Source organism: Nyctereutes procyonoides, unplaced genomic scaffold (genome assembly GCF_905146905.1).
Source record: "Nyctereutes procyonoides isolate TBG_1078 unplaced genomic scaffold, NYPRO_anot_genome, whole genome shotgun sequence".
NCBI lineage: Eukaryota > Metazoa > Chordata > Mammalia > Carnivora > Canidae > Nyctereutes > Nyctereutes procyonoides.
Window position 1 is genome coordinate 8376943 of NW_026575028.1, and position 19115 is coordinate 8396057.

The 19115-nt window shown below is 38.0% G+C and overlaps 1 protein-coding gene across 3 annotated transcripts in view; it reads right to left on the minus strand.

The window, feature by feature from the left end:
• Positions 1 to 8786: 8786 nt before the first annotated feature.
• CD163 (CD163 molecule) overlaps positions 8787 to 19115 on the minus strand; it is a 29989-nt gene continuing 19660 nt past the window's right edge. The window contains exons 7-17 of one of the 3 annotated variants that reach the window (XM_055315580.1): positions 18028 to 18342; positions 17615 to 17929; positions 17136 to 17228; positions 16726 to 17040; positions 15277 to 15597; positions 14635 to 14943; positions 14222 to 14257; positions 13915 to 14022; positions 12563 to 12658; positions 11604 to 11653; positions 8787 to 8997 (exon numbers count right to left, since the gene is read on the minus strand). In XM_055315580.1, the coding sequence (XP_055171555.1) occupies positions 11634 to 11653; positions 12563 to 12658; positions 13915 to 14022; positions 14222 to 14257; positions 14635 to 14943; positions 15277 to 15597; positions 16726 to 17040; positions 17136 to 17228; positions 17615 to 17929; positions 18028 to 18342 (1928 nt within the window). In that variant the 3' untranslated portion in view covers positions 8787 to 8997; positions 11604 to 11633. Of the gene's footprint in view, positions 8998 to 11603; positions 11738 to 12562; positions 12659 to 13914; positions 14023 to 14221; positions 14258 to 14634; positions 14944 to 15276; positions 15598 to 16725; positions 17041 to 17135; positions 17229 to 17614; positions 17930 to 18027; positions 18343 to 19115 lie in introns of all 3 variants that reach the window. The other 2 variants (XM_055315578.1, XM_055315579.1) reach the window with 2 other exon arrangements.

The following is a 19115-nucleotide window of genomic DNA, read 5'->3' on the forward strand; positions in this document are numbered from 1 at the left end:
TCTTCTTTGCTGATTTGAATGCCTTTTATTTCTTTTTGTTGCCTGATTGCTGAGGCTAGGACGTCTGGTACTATGTTGAATAGCAGTGGTGAGAGTGGACATCCCTGTCTTGTTCCTGATCTTAGGGGAAAGGCTCCCAGTGTTTCCCCATTGAGAATGATATTTGCTGTGGGCTTTTCATAGATGGCTTTTAAGATGCTAAGGAATGTTCCCTCTATCCCTACACTCTGAAGAGTTTTGATCAGGAATGGATGGTATTTTGTCAAATGCTTTCTCTGCATCTATTGAGAGGATCATATGTTCTTGTTTTTTCTCTTGTTGATATGATCTATTGCATTGATTGCTTTACGAGTGTTGAACCAGCCTTGCATCCTGGGGATAAATCCCACTTGGTCAAGGTGAATAATCTTCTTAATGTACTGTTGGATCCTATTGGCTAGTATCTTTTTTTTTTAAGATTTTATTTATTTACTCATGAGAGACACACAGAGAGAGGGAGAGACACAGGCAGAGGGAGAAGGAGGCTCCATGCAGGGAGCCTGATGTGGGACTTGATCCAGGGACTCTAAGATCACGCCCTGGGCCAGAGACAGGCGCTAAACCACTGAGCCACCCAGGGATCCCCTCTATTGGCTAGTATCTTGTTGAGAATTTTTTCATCTGTGTTCATCAGGGATATAGGTCTATAATTCTCCTTCTTGGTGGGGTCTTTGTGTGGTTTTGGAATTAAGGTGATGCTGGCCTCATAGAATGAGTTTGGAAGTACTCCATCTCTTTCTATCTTTCGGAACATCTTTAGTAGAATAGGTATGGTTTCTTTTTTAAAAGTTTGATAGAATTCCCCTGGGAAGCCATCGGGCCCTGGACTTTTGTGTCTTGGGAGGTTTTTGATGACTGCTTCAATTTCCTCCCTGGTTATCAGCCTGTTCAGGTTTTCTATTTCTTCCTCTTCCCGTTTTAGTAGTTTGTGGTCTTCCAGAAATGTGTCCATTTCTTCTATATTGCCTAATTGATTGGTGTATAGCTGCTCATAATATGTTTTTAAAATCGTTTGTATTTCCCTGGTTTTGGTTGTGATCTCTCTTCTTTCATTTGTGATTTTATTAATTAGAGTCTTCTCTCTTTTGTTTTTAATAAGGCTGGCTAATGGTTTATCTATCTTATTCTTTCAAAGAACCAACTCCTGGTTTTGTTAATCTGTTCCACAGTTCTTCTGGTCTCTGTTCCATTGAGTTCTGCTCACATCTTTATTAACTCTCTTCTTCTGCTTGATGTAGGTTTTATTTGCTGTTCTTTTCAGTTCCTTTAGGTGCAAGGTTAGCTTTTGTATTTGAATTTTTTCCAGTTTTTTGAGGGATGCTTGTATTGCAATGTATTTCCCCCTCAGGACTGCTTTTGCTGTATCCCAAAGATTTTGAACAGTTATATCTTCATTTTCATTAGTTTCCATGAATCTTTTTAATTCTTCTCTAATTTCCTGGTTGACCCTTTTATCTTTTAGTAGGATGCCCTTTAACCTCCACGTGTTTGAGTTTCTACCAAATTTCTTCTTGTGATTTAGTTCTAGTTTCAAAGCATTATGGCCTGAAAATATGTAGGGGACAATCTCAGTTTTTTGGTATGGGTTGAGACCTGATTTCTGACCCAGTATGTGGTCTACTGAGAAAGTTCCATATGAACTTGAGAAGATTGTGTATTCAGTTGTGTTCAGATAGAAAATTCGGTATATATCTGTGAAATCTATCTTTTTTTTTATATTTCAGATGTAATTAATATTTATTTTTTTAATAAATTAATTTTTATTGGTGTTCAATTTACCAACATACAGAATAACACCCAGTGCTCATCCCGTCAAGTGTCCCCCTCAGTGCCTGTCACCCATTCACCCCCACCACCCGCCCTCCTCCCCCTCCACCACCCCTAGTTCATTTCCCAGAGTTAGAAGTCTTTATATTCTGTCTCCCTTTCTGATATTTGTGAAATCTATCTTGCCCAGTGTATCAAATTAAAGCCCTTGTTTCTTTGGTGATGTTGTGCCTTGAAAATCTGTGATTTGCAGGAAGTACTGTGTTGATGTCTCCTACTGTTGGTGTATTATTATCTAAGTATGTCTTTACTTTGGTTATTAATTGATTGATATACTTGGCAGCTCCCACATTAGGGGCATAAATATTCATGATTGTTAGGTTTTCTTGTTGGATAGACCCTTTAAGTATGATGTAGTGTCCTTCTTCATCTCTTATCTCTGGGATAAACTAATTTATCTGATATGAGGATTGCTATCCTTGCTTTCTTTTGAGGATCATTTGAATAATGAATTGGTCTCCAACCTTTCATTTTCAGGCTGGAGGTATCTTTAGGTCTAAAATGAGTCTCTTGTAGACAGCAGATAGATGGATCTTGCTTTTTTTATCCAGTCTGAAATCCTGTGTCTTTTGATGGGATCATTAAGGCCATTCATGTTCAGAGTAACTATTGAAAGATATAAATTGAGTGTCATCATAATATCTATTCAGTCCCTGTTTTTGTGGATTGTTTCTTTGGCTTCCTCTTTCTTTTACAGGTCCCCCTTAATATTTCTTGCAGAGCTGGTTTGGTGGTCACATATTCTTTCAGTTTCTGCCTATCTTGGAAGCTCTTTATTTCTCCTTCTATTCTGAATGAGAGCCTTGCTGGATAGAGTATTCTTGGCTGCATGTTCTCATTTAGGACCCTGAATATATCCTGCCAGCCCTTTCTGGCCTGCCAGGTCTCTGTAGAGAGGTCTGCTATTAATCTGATGTTTCTCCCCATATAAGTCAAGAATCTCTTGTCTCTTGCTGCTTTAAGGATGTCCTTCTATCTTTGGAATTTGCAAGTTTCACTATTAAATGTCAAGGTGTTGAATGGTTTTTATTGATTTGGGGGGAGACCTCTCTATCTCCTCGATCTATCTCTTGAATGCCTGTTTCCCTCCCCAAATTAGGGAAGTTCTCAGCTATGATTTGTTCAGATATGCTTTCTGGCCCTCTGTCCTTCTTGGCATTTTCTGGAACCCCAATTATATGCAGATTCTTCCTTTTGAGGCTATCATTTATTTCCCTTAACCTTTCCTCATGGTCTCTTAATTGTTTATCTCTTTTTTCCTCAGCTTCATTCCTTGCCATCAACTTGTCTTCTATGTTACTCATTCTTTCTTCCACCTCATTAACCCTCATCATTAGGACATCCAGTTTGGATTGCATCTCATTTAATTGATTTTTAATTTCTCCCTGATTAGATCTAAATTCTGCAGTCATGAAGTCTGTAGAATCCTTTATGCTTTCTTTCCAGAGCCACCATATATTTGTGCTTCTGAATTGGCTTTCTGACATCGAATTGTAATTCATATTCTGTAACTCTGTGGCAGAGAGTACTGTTTCTGCTTCTTTCTTTTGTGGTGAATTCTTCCTTTTAGTCATTTTGTTCAGTACAGATGGACTGTAAGTGTGGGATGAGTCAAGAATATCAACCATGACCTAAGTAAATTTTACTCTAGTTGATTCTTGCTAGAAGTGAAAACCCTTCTTCTGTAGTGTTCTGGCTGTTCTCTCTTTAAATCTCAGGTCGAATTTGTAAAGTGTTCAGAATGTTTTGAAAGTTATCTAGGTAAGTTGGTGAGGCCAGGTGAGTTGAGGACCCCTACTCTTCCACCATCTTGCTAGTTTTTTTGAGGATTTTTGCATCTATCATTCATTCATTTTGCATTCATCAGATATTGGCCTGTAGTTGTGTGTGTGTGTGTGTGTGTGTGTGATTTCTTTACATGGCTTTGATGTCAGAATACTGCTAGCCTCAAAGAATGATTTTGGAAATTTTTCCTTTATCCTATATTTTTTGGAAAAGTTTTAGAAGGATAGGTATTAATTCTTCTTTAAACATTTGGTAAAATTCACCTGTGAAAGTATATGGCCCTGGACTTTTGTTTGTTGGGAGTTTTTTGATTACTGATTCAGTGTAATTGCTGGCAATTGGTCTGTTCAAATTTTTTATTTCTTCTTGATTAGTTTTGGGAGGTTATATGTTTTTAGGAATTGGTCCATTTCTTCTAAGTTGTGCAGTTGGTTGGAATATAATTTTTCATAATCTCATAATATTTTGTATTTCTGTGGCATCAGTCATTATTTCTTCCCTTTCAGTTCTGATTTTATTGAGTCCTCTGTGTGTGTGTGTGTGTGTGTGTGTGTGTGTGTGTGTGTGTGTAAGGATGAGTCTGGCTAAAAGTTTATCAATTTTGTTGATTTTTTCAAAGAACCAGGTTTCATTGATCTGTTCCATTTTTTTTTAAGATTTTTCATTTATTTATTCAGAGAGAGAGAGGCAGAGACACAGGCAGAGGGAGAAGCAAGCTCTATGCAGGGAGCCCCACGTGGGACTCAATCCCAGGGTCTCCGGGATCAGGAGTGGCACTAAACCACTGCACCACCGGGGCTGCCCCTGTTCCATTCTTTTTTATTTTTTAAAGTTTCCATTTCATTCTTTCCGCTCTGATCTTTATTTTTTCTTTCTTCTACTGGTTAGTCCTTTTTCTAGCTCAGTTAAGTATAAAGTTAGGTTTTTTATTTGAGATTTTTCTTGCTTCTTGAAGTAAGGTTGTACTGCCATAAATTTTCCTTTTCAAACAGCTTTTGCTATGCCCCAAAGATTTTAAACTGTTGTATTTTCATTTTTATTTATCTCCATGTACTTTTTAAATTTTCCTCTTTGATTTCTTGGTTTATCCACTCTTTGTTTAATGGCATGTTGTAAACCTCCATGTATTTGTGTTCTTTTTCAGATTTTTTTTCTTGTGGTTGATTACTAGTTCCATGCATGGCATTGTGGCCAGAAAAGATGCATAATATGACTTCAACTTTTTGAACTTGTTGAGACATGTTTTGTGGCCTAATACTTGATCTATTCTAGAGAATGTTCCATGTACACTTGAAAAGAATATTATTCTGCTGTTTTGGGGATAAAATGTTGTGAAGATAACTGTTAGATCCATTTGGTCCAATGTGTTATTCAAAGCCACTGTTTACTTGTTGATTTTCTGTTTGGATGATCTACTCATTAACAGACATTTTCATTAACAAAATCCCCTACTATTATTGAATTACTATCAATTACTTCCTCTGTGCTTGTTATTAGCTGCTTTATTATTTCAGTGCTCTCATGTCGAGCATAAATATTTACAATTGTTATATCTTCCTGTCCCTCTTTGTCTCTTGTTAAGTGTTTTAAAGACTGTTTTGTTCAATATAAGTATTCCTACCCCAGCTTTCTTTTCACTTCCATTTGCATGATAAATGCTTTTCCATCATGTCACTTTCAGTCTGCCTGTGTTTTTAGGTCTTTAGATCTGAAATGAGTCTCGTGTAGGCAGGATATAGATTTTTTTTTAAATCCATTTCATCACTCTACGTCTTTTGATTGGAGCATTTTGTCCATTGTATTCAAACTAATTATTGATAGGTATGTACTTACTGTCATTTGTTACTTGTTTTGTGGTTGTTTTTGTAGTTCTCTGTTTCTCCTGCTCTCTTCTCTCATGGTTTGCTAGTTTTCTTTAGTGATAGATTTGGATTCCTTTCTCTTTATTCTTTGCATATCTATTACTTGCTTTTTTAAAGATTTTATTTATTTATTCATGAAAGACACAGAGAGCGGGGCGGGGGGGCGGGGGTCAGAGACACAGGCAGAGGGAGAAGCAGGCTCCATGCAGGGACTCCATCCTGGGACTCCAGGATCATGCCCTGGGCCAAAGGTAGATGCTACACCACTGAGCCACCCAGGGACTCCCCTATTACTGGTTTTGATTTGTGGTTACCATCCAGTTTGTATATAACATCTTCTGCATCATGCAGTCTATGTTTAGTTGAGGGTCATTTTTACTCCTCTCCCCACCATGTTTCAGGTATTTGATGCCATACTTTTTACATCGTTTTATTTTGTGAATCTCTTCACTGACTTTTATAGGTATACTTAAATTTTTTTTACTACTTTTGTGCTTCCTGATTTTCTTCCTACTACTTGTGGTCTTTCTTTACCACCTAAAGGATCCCCTTGAACATTTCTTGTAGGGCTAGATTAGTGGTGATGAATTCCTTTAGCTTTTGTTTGTCTGGGAAACTCTTTATCTCTCCTTCTATTGTGAATGATAACCTCGCTGGATGTGGTATTTTTAGCTATAGATGTTTTCCTTTCAGTACTTTGAATATAACATGCCACTCCTTTCTGGCCTGCAAAGTTTGTGCTGAAAATCAGCTGATAGACTTATGGGGTTTCTGTTTTATATAATTGCTTTCTTTTCTCTTGCTGCTTTTAAAATTCAGAGAACATTATTTTTTAACCACGTGATTTAAGTGGCCAAGTAATACTGACATGAAAAATGAGAGCATTTGAGCATCTTGAGAAAGTTAGACTTGGAACAGAGAAACATAGGCAAAAGATGAAAGGACAATTTTGCTAATACAGATTTGGTCCTTTTTTCTGTGGTTGTGGCCCATACTCTAATCTTGGCCTATTTCATCAGAGCAAACAGGTTCTCTACAAATAGTAACAGCATCACAAATTACACTTGAATGGGTATAAAAGAATGAAGTTTGGAAATGTCTTCACCCCATGAAAACTGAATTTCACTTCAAAAGTTGGCATATACCATACCATGGTTAAGAACATGGCCTCTAGAACCAGAGTATCCAGCCTCAGATTTCAGCGTTGTCACTTACTAGTTGCATGTTTTTAGGCAAGTTATTTAACTACTGTGTCCTTCAGTTTTTCCAAATCTAAAATGGGTATTAAACTCACAAATTACTGTGAGGATTTAGTTGTAAACTCATGTAAATCATTTAAAGTAGTTTCTGGTGTTAACACACGTTAACTATTATTACATGGAGTAGAATTTCACCATCCAGGGGACATGTTGAGCAACAGAAAGGGGAGGGTGCATTACTATTAATTTATGCATATAATAATTTCTCTCAAAAAATTGTGAAAATTCTGGAACTACCATCATAATTTTCATTTACCCCCCCATTTGTGTATTAATAACAAAGTGTTTTAACAATTAATGTCTCATACATAATTTTGGTAAAATAAATCTAAATATAGGTAGAAATTCTATTCATATTATATATTATTGTAAAGTATGCACATAAATATTTATGTTAATTATTACATAGGTGGGTTTCCTATAAGTGTATCCTATAATTTGATACCTATTATATATAATTATTTATTGTTGTAAATTCCAGACATATATTTGATGTAAATATATTAAATCATTTAATCATTCATGCTTTTTTTATTTTTTTTAAATTTTTTTTTAATTTTCATTTATTTATGATAGTCACACACACAGAGAGAGAGAGAAAGGCAGAGGGAGAAGCAGGCTCCATGCACCGGGAGCCCGACGTGGGATTCGATCCGGGGTCTCCAGGATCACGCCCTGGGCCAAAGGCAGGCGCCAAACCGCTGCGCCACCCAGGGATCCCTAATCATTCATGCTTTTATTCAACAACACTTACTAATAAGCACCTACTATTTGTCAGGTATTGCACATTAAATACTCAATTATATGTCATAAACTATTCCCCTAATTACAAGTCAGGTAATATATATTTGTGAGTAAATACATATATATATTAATATATTATTGAAAAGAGGAAGGAAATAAATGGCAAGTGAGCCAAATTTGATGGTTCCACAATATAGTAGCTTTGAAGTCCTGAGTGCCAGGAAAGAGTGTAGGCAATATCAGAATACTGAGTAAAGGCTACCAATCAATTTGCATCTAACACTGGGATATTTAACAAAAGACTCTGAGCTTAATGTTGAATTGGTATGTCTTTCTTTAAATATTATCTTCTGGGAAGGTTGGATGGCTCAGTCAGTTGAGTGCCTGCTTTTGGCTCAGGTCATGATCCAGAAGTCTCTGGATAAAGCCCCGTGTCAGTCTCCCGTTAGGGAAATCTGCTTTATCCTCTCCCCGTCCTCCCTCTCTCTCTTGCTCTCTCTCTCTCTCTCTCAAATAAATAAATAAATAAATAATTTTTAAAAAGTTATCTTCTATGCTAATATGTAATATGGATATATGATTTTTAGTAAAACATGAATTTTCATTATAACTTACATTTATATAGAAAAGACATAATTTACACATTCATTTCAGTTTTAGTTACAATGTCCTAAGGAACAAGGAAGTGACTCATTGAAGTCTTTGTACCTTTACCAGGTGTTGCTGTGCATATTTTGTTAGTGACCAGAATTACAATAACAAAAAACAATTAAGAACCAATGAGATTCATGCCTTGTAGAGGTAACAAATATTATTAACCTTCCAATAATCATTAACTGTCACTTTCTTAAAAAAACTAAGGAAAAACAAATTTGTTTTGATTTGGTAATAAGAAGAAAATTATTGCTTAAACCAAAATAGAAAACATATATTATATGCAGATGGAAACACTGTCAAATGAAAAGGCATCATGTTATATTTATGAAAGCCTTAAAAAAGTCAGAAAACCTACTCAGAGATTCATAAATCAAGAGCAAAATGTTGGGGCAGCCCGGGTGACTCAGCGGTTTAGGGCGCCGTCAGCCCAGGGTGTGATCCGGGAAACCAGGTATCAAGTCCCACGTCAGGCTCCCTGCATGGAGCCTGCTTCTCCCTCTGCCGGTGTCTCTGCCTCTCTGCCTCTCTGTCTCTCTGTCTCTCTGTCTCTCTCTCTGTGTCTCTGTGAATAAATAAATCTTAAAAAATAAAAAGAGCAAGATGTTAAGACAAATTCAAATCAGCAATATTCCTTTTTATTTAATCCCCTTGAAAGTCTTATAAACAACTTTTAATAGTCACATTCACCAATTTAATTTTCATAAATTCAGCAGCAGTCTTTGGGATACTGGGAGACAAAGGATTGTATTGTAATCTTCAGTGAACGAGTGAGTGGATTCTTGCTCCATTCCGTAGTTCGGGTTTTCATCAAGGGATCTTAAAGGCTGAAGAGAAACCATAAATAGAAAAACTGTTATTTTCTTCTTTACACATACTTGCACAGAAGAATTACATTGTAATATAATATGTTATATTACAACACACACACACACACACACACTCACATGTATTATAAAGCATACTACGTCCCTGAACAGAAAACTTAAATGCAATGCTTTGCAAACTTCAGCATGCATGAGTTATTTCTATTTCATAGAACTATGTTGACAGCTCAAAGTGCCATTTTTAAAAAGTATCCCCATGTGATTCTGAAGCAGTGATTCAGCAGTGATTTCTCTTTAAGGAAAACGTAGTTTAATCCTTATTCATTATAGAATAATATTCATATGTTCAAGGTTATAAATCAAAAGTCATTTGTAGTCCTAATCTAACAAAGCTGTTCAATTTTTTTTAGCTGTTCAATTTTTAATGTTCCTATATACATATATACACATATAATCTTATAGGTGTAAACATTTAATTATATTTGATATAATGGAATATAATGGAATGATACTGCATTTTTGTGGATTGTTTTTCCTTCTTCAGTTGGCCATACCATAATTTTTTAGTCACTGCCATTCATGCTGTTTCCAGCCTTTTGCCATTATTAACAATGCTATAAAAAGAAATCATTATATATAAGTTCTTACATACTAGTGGCTTAATCTGTACGGAAGAAACTCTCAGGGGTAGAATTTTGCATGAAAGGATCTGCGGAGCATTTTAAAAATGTTTCATAGTCGTTTCCAGATTGCTTTCTGCAAAGGCTACCACACCTCCCACTTCCAATTAGCAATGTTTCAAATTACGATTTTCTCTGTATTTCTACCAGCAATAAATATTGGTGCTGTTTTAAATTTTTGGTGCTCTGATTTACATAAAGTGACATCTCAGTGTTAATTGTAATTTGAATCGCCTGAACATTCTGGTGAATTTGAGCATTTATAAATATCTATTTGTCATTTGAAATTTATTCTGTGTGGACTGTCTTTTCATAGCTTTGCCCAGTGATGATCCATTAGAGGCTATTTTTTAACAATTGTTAAGATATATAGAGATATCTATATATATATATAGATAGATGCATATATATGTATGTTAAGATACATATATATTTATCATTTTCATGCTATATAGAATTTATTACCTTATATGTGTGTATGTGTATATATATGATTTAATACTTTACATTTATATACTTTTAAGAGTCCCAGCTTTAATCCTGTGTCTCAATTTGTATTTCCTATTTCCACAAAAAAAAAAAACATACTTTGGTAAATATCATTTCTAACTATACAGTCCTCCCAAATTGTTTCTTTTTTAAATAGAAACTATATCCACTACCTCATTTCACCATCTTTTCTTTTTGATGTATAACTTAACAGATTTCTTATCTATTCACTATTTTCTTCTGTTTTACTTTCTGCATGAGAGCAAATTATGAAATGTAAATCTGATTGTGTCCTGCCCCAGCTTAATTTTTCAAAGCCCATTGCCTCCCTCCCTAACAGTCCCTAAAATAAAATATGAATGTGAATATATAGCAGACAAGGCCATTCATTATAAGGCTCTATGCAGCTTGCCTTTCCAGCTTAGATTCTCACCACTTCCTTTCTTTGAGATTTACATTAAACAATCATGTCTTTGTCAATAGTATCTTTTATTTATGAACCTTCGGTGCTCAGAACACCACTTGTCACCATAAATATGTTCAATACATATTTTTAAAGATTTTTATTTTTAACTAATATCTATCTACACCCAGTGTGGGGCCCAAATTTACAACCTTGAGAGCAAAACCTGCATGCTCTACCAACTGAGGCAGCCAGGCACAGCAGCTCAATGCATATTTTTGAATTAAAAACTCCTTACTATTTCCCAACGATGTGGTTCTTTTCTATGCCTCCATACTTTGTACATGCTATGTCCTTGCACTAAAATTGTCTACCTTTCAATCATTTGATGTTTATTTACCTTGAATATCACATCTTCAGAATCTCCTCCAATTTCTTAGGAAAACTTTCTATCTTGTACTACCTTTACCATAACATGAATTATACAAGTGTTGATATGTCTTTTCTTTTTCCCAAAATGACCATTATAATATCTTGAAAAGATTTATTCATGTTAATGTACCCAGTTTCTCCTTAACTCCATGATGTACCATTGTTATTTCTTAGAATATATAAATAAGAGTTGAGGTGCCTGGATGGCACAGTTGGTTGTGCATCTGACTCTTGATTTCAGCTCAGGTCATGATCTCAGGGTTGTGGGATTGAGCCCTGAGTCAGGCTCCATGCTCAGCCGGGAATCTGCTTGGGATTCTCTCCCCCTCTCTCCCTCTGCCTCTCCCCTCACTCTCTCTCTCTGTCTCAAGTGAATAAATCTTTAAAAATAATAATATATAACTAAGAGTTGGATAACAGTCACATTTATAAAGAACTGTTATCTATTCTGAATATGCATATACATACATACATAAATATATATACAAATGTATGAAAGTATGTGTATACACATTCTTTTTGTTCTAATACCAAAGGAGTTCTCAATTTTCAAAAAAAAATGTACCTGTTTTGAACAACATAAATAAATTCTCCTCACTCACCTCCCTGGGTTAGAATTCTCATCTTCCTTTTCAGTGTACCTCAGAATGGTCTTCTTTTCATCCAGAAATAGGAAGAGATTTAGATACAGAAATTAGCCCAGCATCATTAAAATCATCTGACTCATTGGGATTTTCTGAAAGGAAGAAAATAATTACTGGGAAATAAATCAGACCTCCCCTCAAGGGCCTTAGAACCTCTTTGAACATTGAAATGCATTGCCCACAATTAAGAAGGCAAACAAGTGTGATTTATGGGGCATAGGAAGCCTTTTCCATGCCTTAAATATGTTTTCCTGACATAGTTGCAGCAAATAGCAAGCCTCTGGGATTGAAGAAGTGAGGCAGGCATTTTTAGAAGGTAAGGAATACTGAGAAAGTGTTGAGCCTTCATGAAGCAAGTGGGTATTGGACTATTTCTTTCAACTCAGCAGAATTAGTCTACACAGAGGCAGAATCAGCGCATTGGTGCTAAACAGAAATTGAAGCACAAAGAAAGCAGAATGACATAATGGGAAATAGTGACGGCTTCTATGGGATAAACATATAGGAAGGTTAAACTTTTAGATTTTTAGAGGAAAATATTCATAAATATCAAGTTAGAGAAAGGAAAGTAGCAGGACATAAGAATGGAAGGAATTGGGAAAGAGATGTGAAAAAGTGAAACCTTTTAGATTAATTTGTTTCAGTAAAATGAGGTCTAAGTCATAATATTCTACGTCCATGGTTCTTGTACCTCCACCAGTAATAATCACAAACCTGTAGGCCAGATTGTACGACTGCAGTTTTTATGTTCTCTAAGAGTCACTTGTAATTCATTCCTGCCTTTCTTCCCTATATGCAGCATGTTTCCAATTACATGTTTGAGATTTCTTTCCACTGCTAAAATAGAATGCCTCAGCTGCAACTGTAGCTGCCGGTCTGAACCCTAGGGCTGTAAGACCCTCAAAGAACCCACAGACCTGAGGAAGTCAGCACGTCCAGATCATCTGCTTTCAGGGAAGAATTCATTTCCCGGTATTGAATTTGGTGGACAGAATTCTCTCCTCTCAAGGAAACTGACAACAGAGGTCTTAGGTTAGGGATCAGCAGATCATAATAAAACTTATCCTCCCTCCTAGTGCTTTTACCCAGCAATGCAAACATACTCCATCTTGATTCACGCCCTCGTCTTGTTTCCATCCTTTCTACTACCAAGCTTTTTCCTTATAATGCCACAAACTCAAGTGCAGTAGGGAAAGGTGAAACCTCCCCTATTGCCATCATATTACACCCTAGTTTCACCCCCTGAGCAAGTGGCAGTCTTCTCTAATTCTTGGAGCTTTAAAAAATAAATCTCTCTGAAATCTATCCATTCTCTCTTCTCCATGCTCATTATCAAGTCCTTTCCATTTTTCATGTCAACTATTTCAAAATTCTACCTTGCCAATAATGTGGTCTTCCTTCAACCCTTCACAATCCTGTCATCAAATAGAACTTTCAAAAAAACAGCTTGACTATTTTACCCACCCCCAACATAATACTCTTTGACTATTAATCTTACTATGGGGTATGTGACTTCATACTTTTCTCCCCCCTCCTTCTGCAACCTTATAAGTAGCTTCTCTCCTTGAACTCAACTTTTACTTCCGCTCAAAATGACACATGCACCATCCTTGAAGCTTCGCTAGACTTGTACATGTTTTTCTCTTTCCCTGTAATGCACCTAATCGAGTTTTTTGAACTTGATTTTCAAAATGTCTCAAAAGCCTCCTAAAAGCCTCCAATTCTCCCTCCGCTCCCCCATTAATTACTGCCTTCTCTATGCCACTTTTGCTCCTTATACACATTAACATGCAATACTACATGACACTTTATTTGTTTGCATATATATCTCTTCCACTAGAAATTCCACAAAGACTGAAACATTTGACTATCAATGTCTGTATCTTTAGCCCAGTACATCGTTTAACAGAACAGTTAAATGAGTACTAAGTATATAGTAGGATCAAATAAATATTTGGGCAATAAAGGATTCCTCCTAAACCATATAAGCATATTCATTCTAAACTACCAATTCTATGATGTCCCAAGTAATACACAGATAGAATACAAGAATCCTCAACCAACCCAAACCCCTTTCTCCTCTGAAATCTTGTTTCCTCTTTTGGAGAAACTGTTTAAACCTCTTCTAGGTCCCATCCTTTTGGCTGTTTGATTATTGAGTCTAATATATGTACATTTGTGTTTTATATGTTTTATATGTTTTATATGTGTATACCAAGAACCTTCTTATCCCATAGAGACATTAGATAGACCATAACTTGGCTCAGACCTGTAAGCCGCTGTTGCTGTCTTCGCCTTTGAGTCCACAAGAGGAGAGCGATGAGAAAGGCCAGCAGAATGACACCAAAGATCCCCAGTGCAACAAGGGATGAGTGACCTAAGTGCAAGTAAGTATCACAGGAGATGATGTCTTAGCTAACAGACTGAGGTCCCTGGTCCCACCCTTCTCTTTGATATAGGATGGCTGAAGTAAGTTTCCCAATCCTCAGAATGACCTCTAACCCAAAGTCTCTTAACAAAAAGGATTGTAAATAATACAGACAATTGGACCCGTGGTCATAAATCGCATGATATACCTCTAGGATTTGATGATCTTTGGGCCATTGCAATTTCTGTAGGAGAAAAGAGAAGGAGACTCAATTTGGGGAGTAATGTGTAGAACAAATATTTCTATTTTTTTATATGAGCCTTTGGTGCCTCTCAACCAGGTCAACTACTCCTTCCCACCTAAAATGAGGATCCCCTTGTCTTTATGCCTTCTGTTTGGACATGCATAGAAGTTATGTGCTTTCCCTTGGTGAAGGCCAAGGTGTAACAACAGATGTTCTCATTGTTGTTCTCATTTCCAATTCCTTCGGATTGGAAAATCATCATTCTCTCCCCTCCACATCCCTGTGCACATGTGTCCAGTCTTTACACATTGCATGTCACTTCCCACCCCTTTTTTGCTGCCAGAGATGCCAGCTCACTCCAGGCTCCCAGCACTCACCTGAGCACCTCACAGCAGCATCTTCCTTGTGGCCACAGTCACTGTGCCCCCAGGGTCTAGCAGGACAATCCCACAAGGAAGACTCATTCCCTTTGCACTTCACGTCATTGAGCCATATAGGCCCAGTCCCCTGACCAAATGCTGCCTCTTTTAGTGCTTCTAATGCTGGGCCACAGCCCAGCTGTTGACACACCACTTGCGCATCTTCAAGGTCCCAGGAGTCATCGCACACTGTCCCCCAGGAACCTCCGTGCCAGAGCTCCACACGTCCAGAACAATTAGAGGTTCCTTCTTGAAGTCTTATCTTGTCTGAAAAAATCACAGACACCTAGATCATTTCTGAAGAATAAAAACTTCTAAAAGGTCACAGAGGGAATGAGAGATTGGAATTATATATCTCTTGCTCCTCATTTGTTCTCAGAGAAAACAATTGAATAAAACGTTCAAGAAGGCCATGGAGAGTGCAATGCTTCTTGGACAACTAATCCGTGATCGTGAATATCTATAAGCCAAATTAAATGAAACTAATTACACCATCTGGGTAGAATAGGTGGCAGAGTTTATTCATTCTTACTTAATGAGATCAGAAGATGATAGTGGAATTACAACATGGAATTCTCATACAGGCCACCAGATACTCACTGGCACATGTGATCCAGGTCTCCTCTGAAGAACTGGCCATTCTCTGTTTCCATGGAGAAGATGGGCACTGCCATAAGGTGTCAGGTCCTTTTGGACACTGGACATTGTCCACCCACATGTGCCTGGACATGGGCTTGTCTGAAGATGCAGGGTTGATGCTCCCCTTGTCTGCACAACCCAGTTGCCTGCATACCACCTCCACAGTGGTTGCAGACATATTACTCTTGCCAACGCTGCCCCAAGCTCCATTGTAAAAAACTTCAAGACGCCCTGCACAGATGTCTCTGCTGGTTTCATCAATCAGTCTCAGAGACATGAACTCTGGGGTGAAATACAGAGTTAGTAGTTTCACATCTTCTCTCTGAAGATTCACAGGACTCCCTCCCTTTATTCTATGATAATGGTTTTAAAAATAGGCACAATATGTCAATTGCTAGTAACTCTTTGGTAACTTTTGGATGATTTTCTACACTAAATATGGTAGAGTTCTGTAAATAGCTTACGGTTTTCTAGTATTGCGTTTTGTGCTTAGGGACCCATTTAGAAGGCCACCAATGATTCTAAATTGATTTCTAAATCTTAATCGAGCACTCAGAGCCTTTTACATCAAGTGCATAGTTTAGGTTTGTCTCACTAAATTACTGCAATTTTAGCCTCAAGAAACTTATCTCATTAATTTTCTTTGCAGCTTTCTTGACAGTTAAAACTTAGTAAGATACTCAGACACTAAAACCAACGAGGTGTATATTACCTTAAAACGAAATTTTTCCTTTTCTGACTCTTCACAGTTGTCTGCGTATGTCCTCCACCAGTTTATGTCATTAAATGTACATGATATCAAATTACTTCTGGCAGATAGAATTTTTCACTTCCCTAAGTAACCGAGTCATACTTCTGTTTTCCCCAGTCTGTTACCACTGAATATAGTTTTCTACTTCACAATAGTTTCCAAAGCTTGTCATGTATACAGAACAAAAGCAGTCACCTCTTAGCCTCTTATGATCATTTTTGCTCCTACAAAAAGTAAGTTTCATTTGCCTGTCATAAAAAAATTACTTGGGTATGGCAATTATCTTTTGCTTTGTAGAATGTAGTGCTGGATTTTTTTCTTCTTGTCCCTTTTCATTTACTTCTTTATACAGTGATATCAAGTGGTGCACTGAATGTAGCTCCATATATATTTATAAAAGATTTCTCTATCTTAGTTTTGTTGTCATGTTCATGATATGCAAGCCGATGTCTGTATTTTTCTCTCTCTGATTTTACCCTACCTTGCACATGGGATAGCATTAATCAATCAAATCCACACTTCCGGACCCTGACTCTAACAATAGTTCCCTCTAAACCTGCTTTCCAGGGAATTTTCTCAGGTTAATATCTTTCACTTCCTGGAGCCCCTTCTCAGTCCTTCTTGGGTAATTGTGACCAGAGATTATGTGCAGAACTCACCTGAGCAGATAACTCCTGCATCCTCCTTATGTCTGCAGTTGTGTTGCCCCCAGCCGTGTGAGCGGCATTGCCAAATATGAGATTCCTTTCCATTACAGTTCACCTCATCCAGCCAGATGGGCCCTGTTCCTTCCCCAAAATGAGCAGAGTCAGTGGCATTAATGGCCACTCCACAGCCCAGCTGTCTGCACACTACATGGGCATCACTCAGGCCCCAGCTGTCATCACAGATGGTGCCCCAGGATCCCTCATGGTAGACCTCTATTCTCCCAGCACAGCGACCACCTCCATTTACCAGGCGAAGTTGCCCACTCGCTGGAAAGAGAAAATAAAATATTAATATTGCAATATTAATAAAATGCACTCTTAAGGATTAAGATCATTTTTATAGATTGGCCACTGATTCTCACCAATACAAGCAACAGCACTTTCTTCCGAAGTGGTAGATCTCGTTGGGTCCAGAGATGTTGAATTGCATGGGGATAGCGTCTGGCTCTGATTTCCTGCAAACACCAAATTGCTCAGTCATACAAGATACAGCAAAGTTAGGGTGAGGAAGGGAGAACCAATACAGCGTCAGACAGATGAGTTGAGAACAAACAGCTTCAGAGGGAGGGGAAGATGGTGGGTCAACCCGGCTAGGAATAAATCAGGTGCTTTGAGAAGGGCCAGTACATGGTAAGCACCAGGTAGGTAATTATGAGGTTTGTGAAAATTAAGTTTACTTTCCTTCTAAAAAGACACGTGAGGTTGATATCCTAGCATGCTCATGATCCCTTAAAATAGATCATGCCCTTTGGCTTCTGTCCTTCATCCCTATAGATACACCTGCTCTAAAGGCATGCCACCATGAGAAAGGCTCATCATTGGCTGTCCTTCAGCCGCTTACCTGAGCAGATTACAGAGGCCACTTGCCCAGCAGAACACAGCGTCGCGCCCAGAGCAGTTACAGGGCAATCTCCCATGTGCTGCTCAGTCCCAGTGCAGTGAAACATGTGCCTCCAGATCTGACCACTTCCTTTCCCAAAATGTGCTCCTCCCGGGATAGAAAGGGCAACTCCACATTTGAGCTGCTGACAGAAAACGTGGGCATCTTCCATGTCCCAGTGAGAGTTGCAGAGGGATCCCCAGTTCCCAAGTATCTTGAGCTCCACTCTTCCCTCACACGGGGACTGGCCATTCACCAAGCGGATTTCCGTGTATCCTGGAAGGAGATGGGGCTTTTAAAAAGATGTCTGTGATTACCTAACCCCACCCTCCTCGTCGTATGGGAACAAATTGAACAAGTTCTCTGGGTCTCACTTGAGCAGACGACTCCAACATCCCTGCTGTGGCTACAGGTCCCATCTGGGCGAGAGGCTACTGAACAGAGTGAAAGATGGGACTCCTGCCCCTCACACTGGAATTCTTCAGCCCAGATCTGTCCATTTCCTTCTCCAAAGTGAGCTCCCCCTAGGATGGAGATGACTGTGCCACACTGTAACTCTCTGCACAGCACACTGGCAGCTTCCAAAGAGAAGTCAGAATCACAGACGGTGCCCCATGTGTCGCCATGTTTCACTTCAACACGACCAGAGCAGGGAATATCTCCTCCAACTAGTCTGGGTTCCCTGTGGGCTTTTTTGAAAAAATAATAATATTTCAGTGAGAAATGCCATGATTCCCAGACTTACCTTCGTGATGGGACTGGAAAGGGGAGGCCGGGATGTCTGATGATTTTCCATACTTGTTCCCCTTGGCTTTTCTGCTTAGAGTTGGGCATAGCAAATTCTAGATCTCCCCATTCCTTACTGGACCAATTCATCTGAGAGAATTTTAGAACCTTGCTTCTTGGCATCAACCATTCCCAGAAGCATGATAACTCTTTCCTTTTAATATTTGTGTACATTATTCCTAAAACCATAAATTATATCTTCTCTTTTTAGCTCTATATTCCACTCTGTACCCATCGCAGTCTGGTGTTGGCCCCAGCCTTTCTGAATGGTTTTATATAAAGTGTTGCAATATACTTCCTGTTTTCAAATTGAACCTGGGATTTCTTCTTCCTTTTGATATATGTTACACTTGATACATGAGATACTCCTGTTTTCTCCTCCTTCCTGTCTAAACCTGCTTTACCAGAACCTTTCGTGTATTTCCTGACCAAAATTCTATCCTCAACTCCCTCACCTTCTCTTAACTGCCAATAAATATGTTTTCATATATATGTTTTAAATTTCATAAACATACCTACTTGGACATCAGAACATAAGGTGTTCAAAATTGAAGGAATTATTTTACTGACATGGCCACATCTTCTTTACTCAATTAATGATATCCAGACCAAATTAGAATCACTTAAAATTGAACCACTTCTTTATCTCACTTCTTTATCTCATAATTAATGGTAA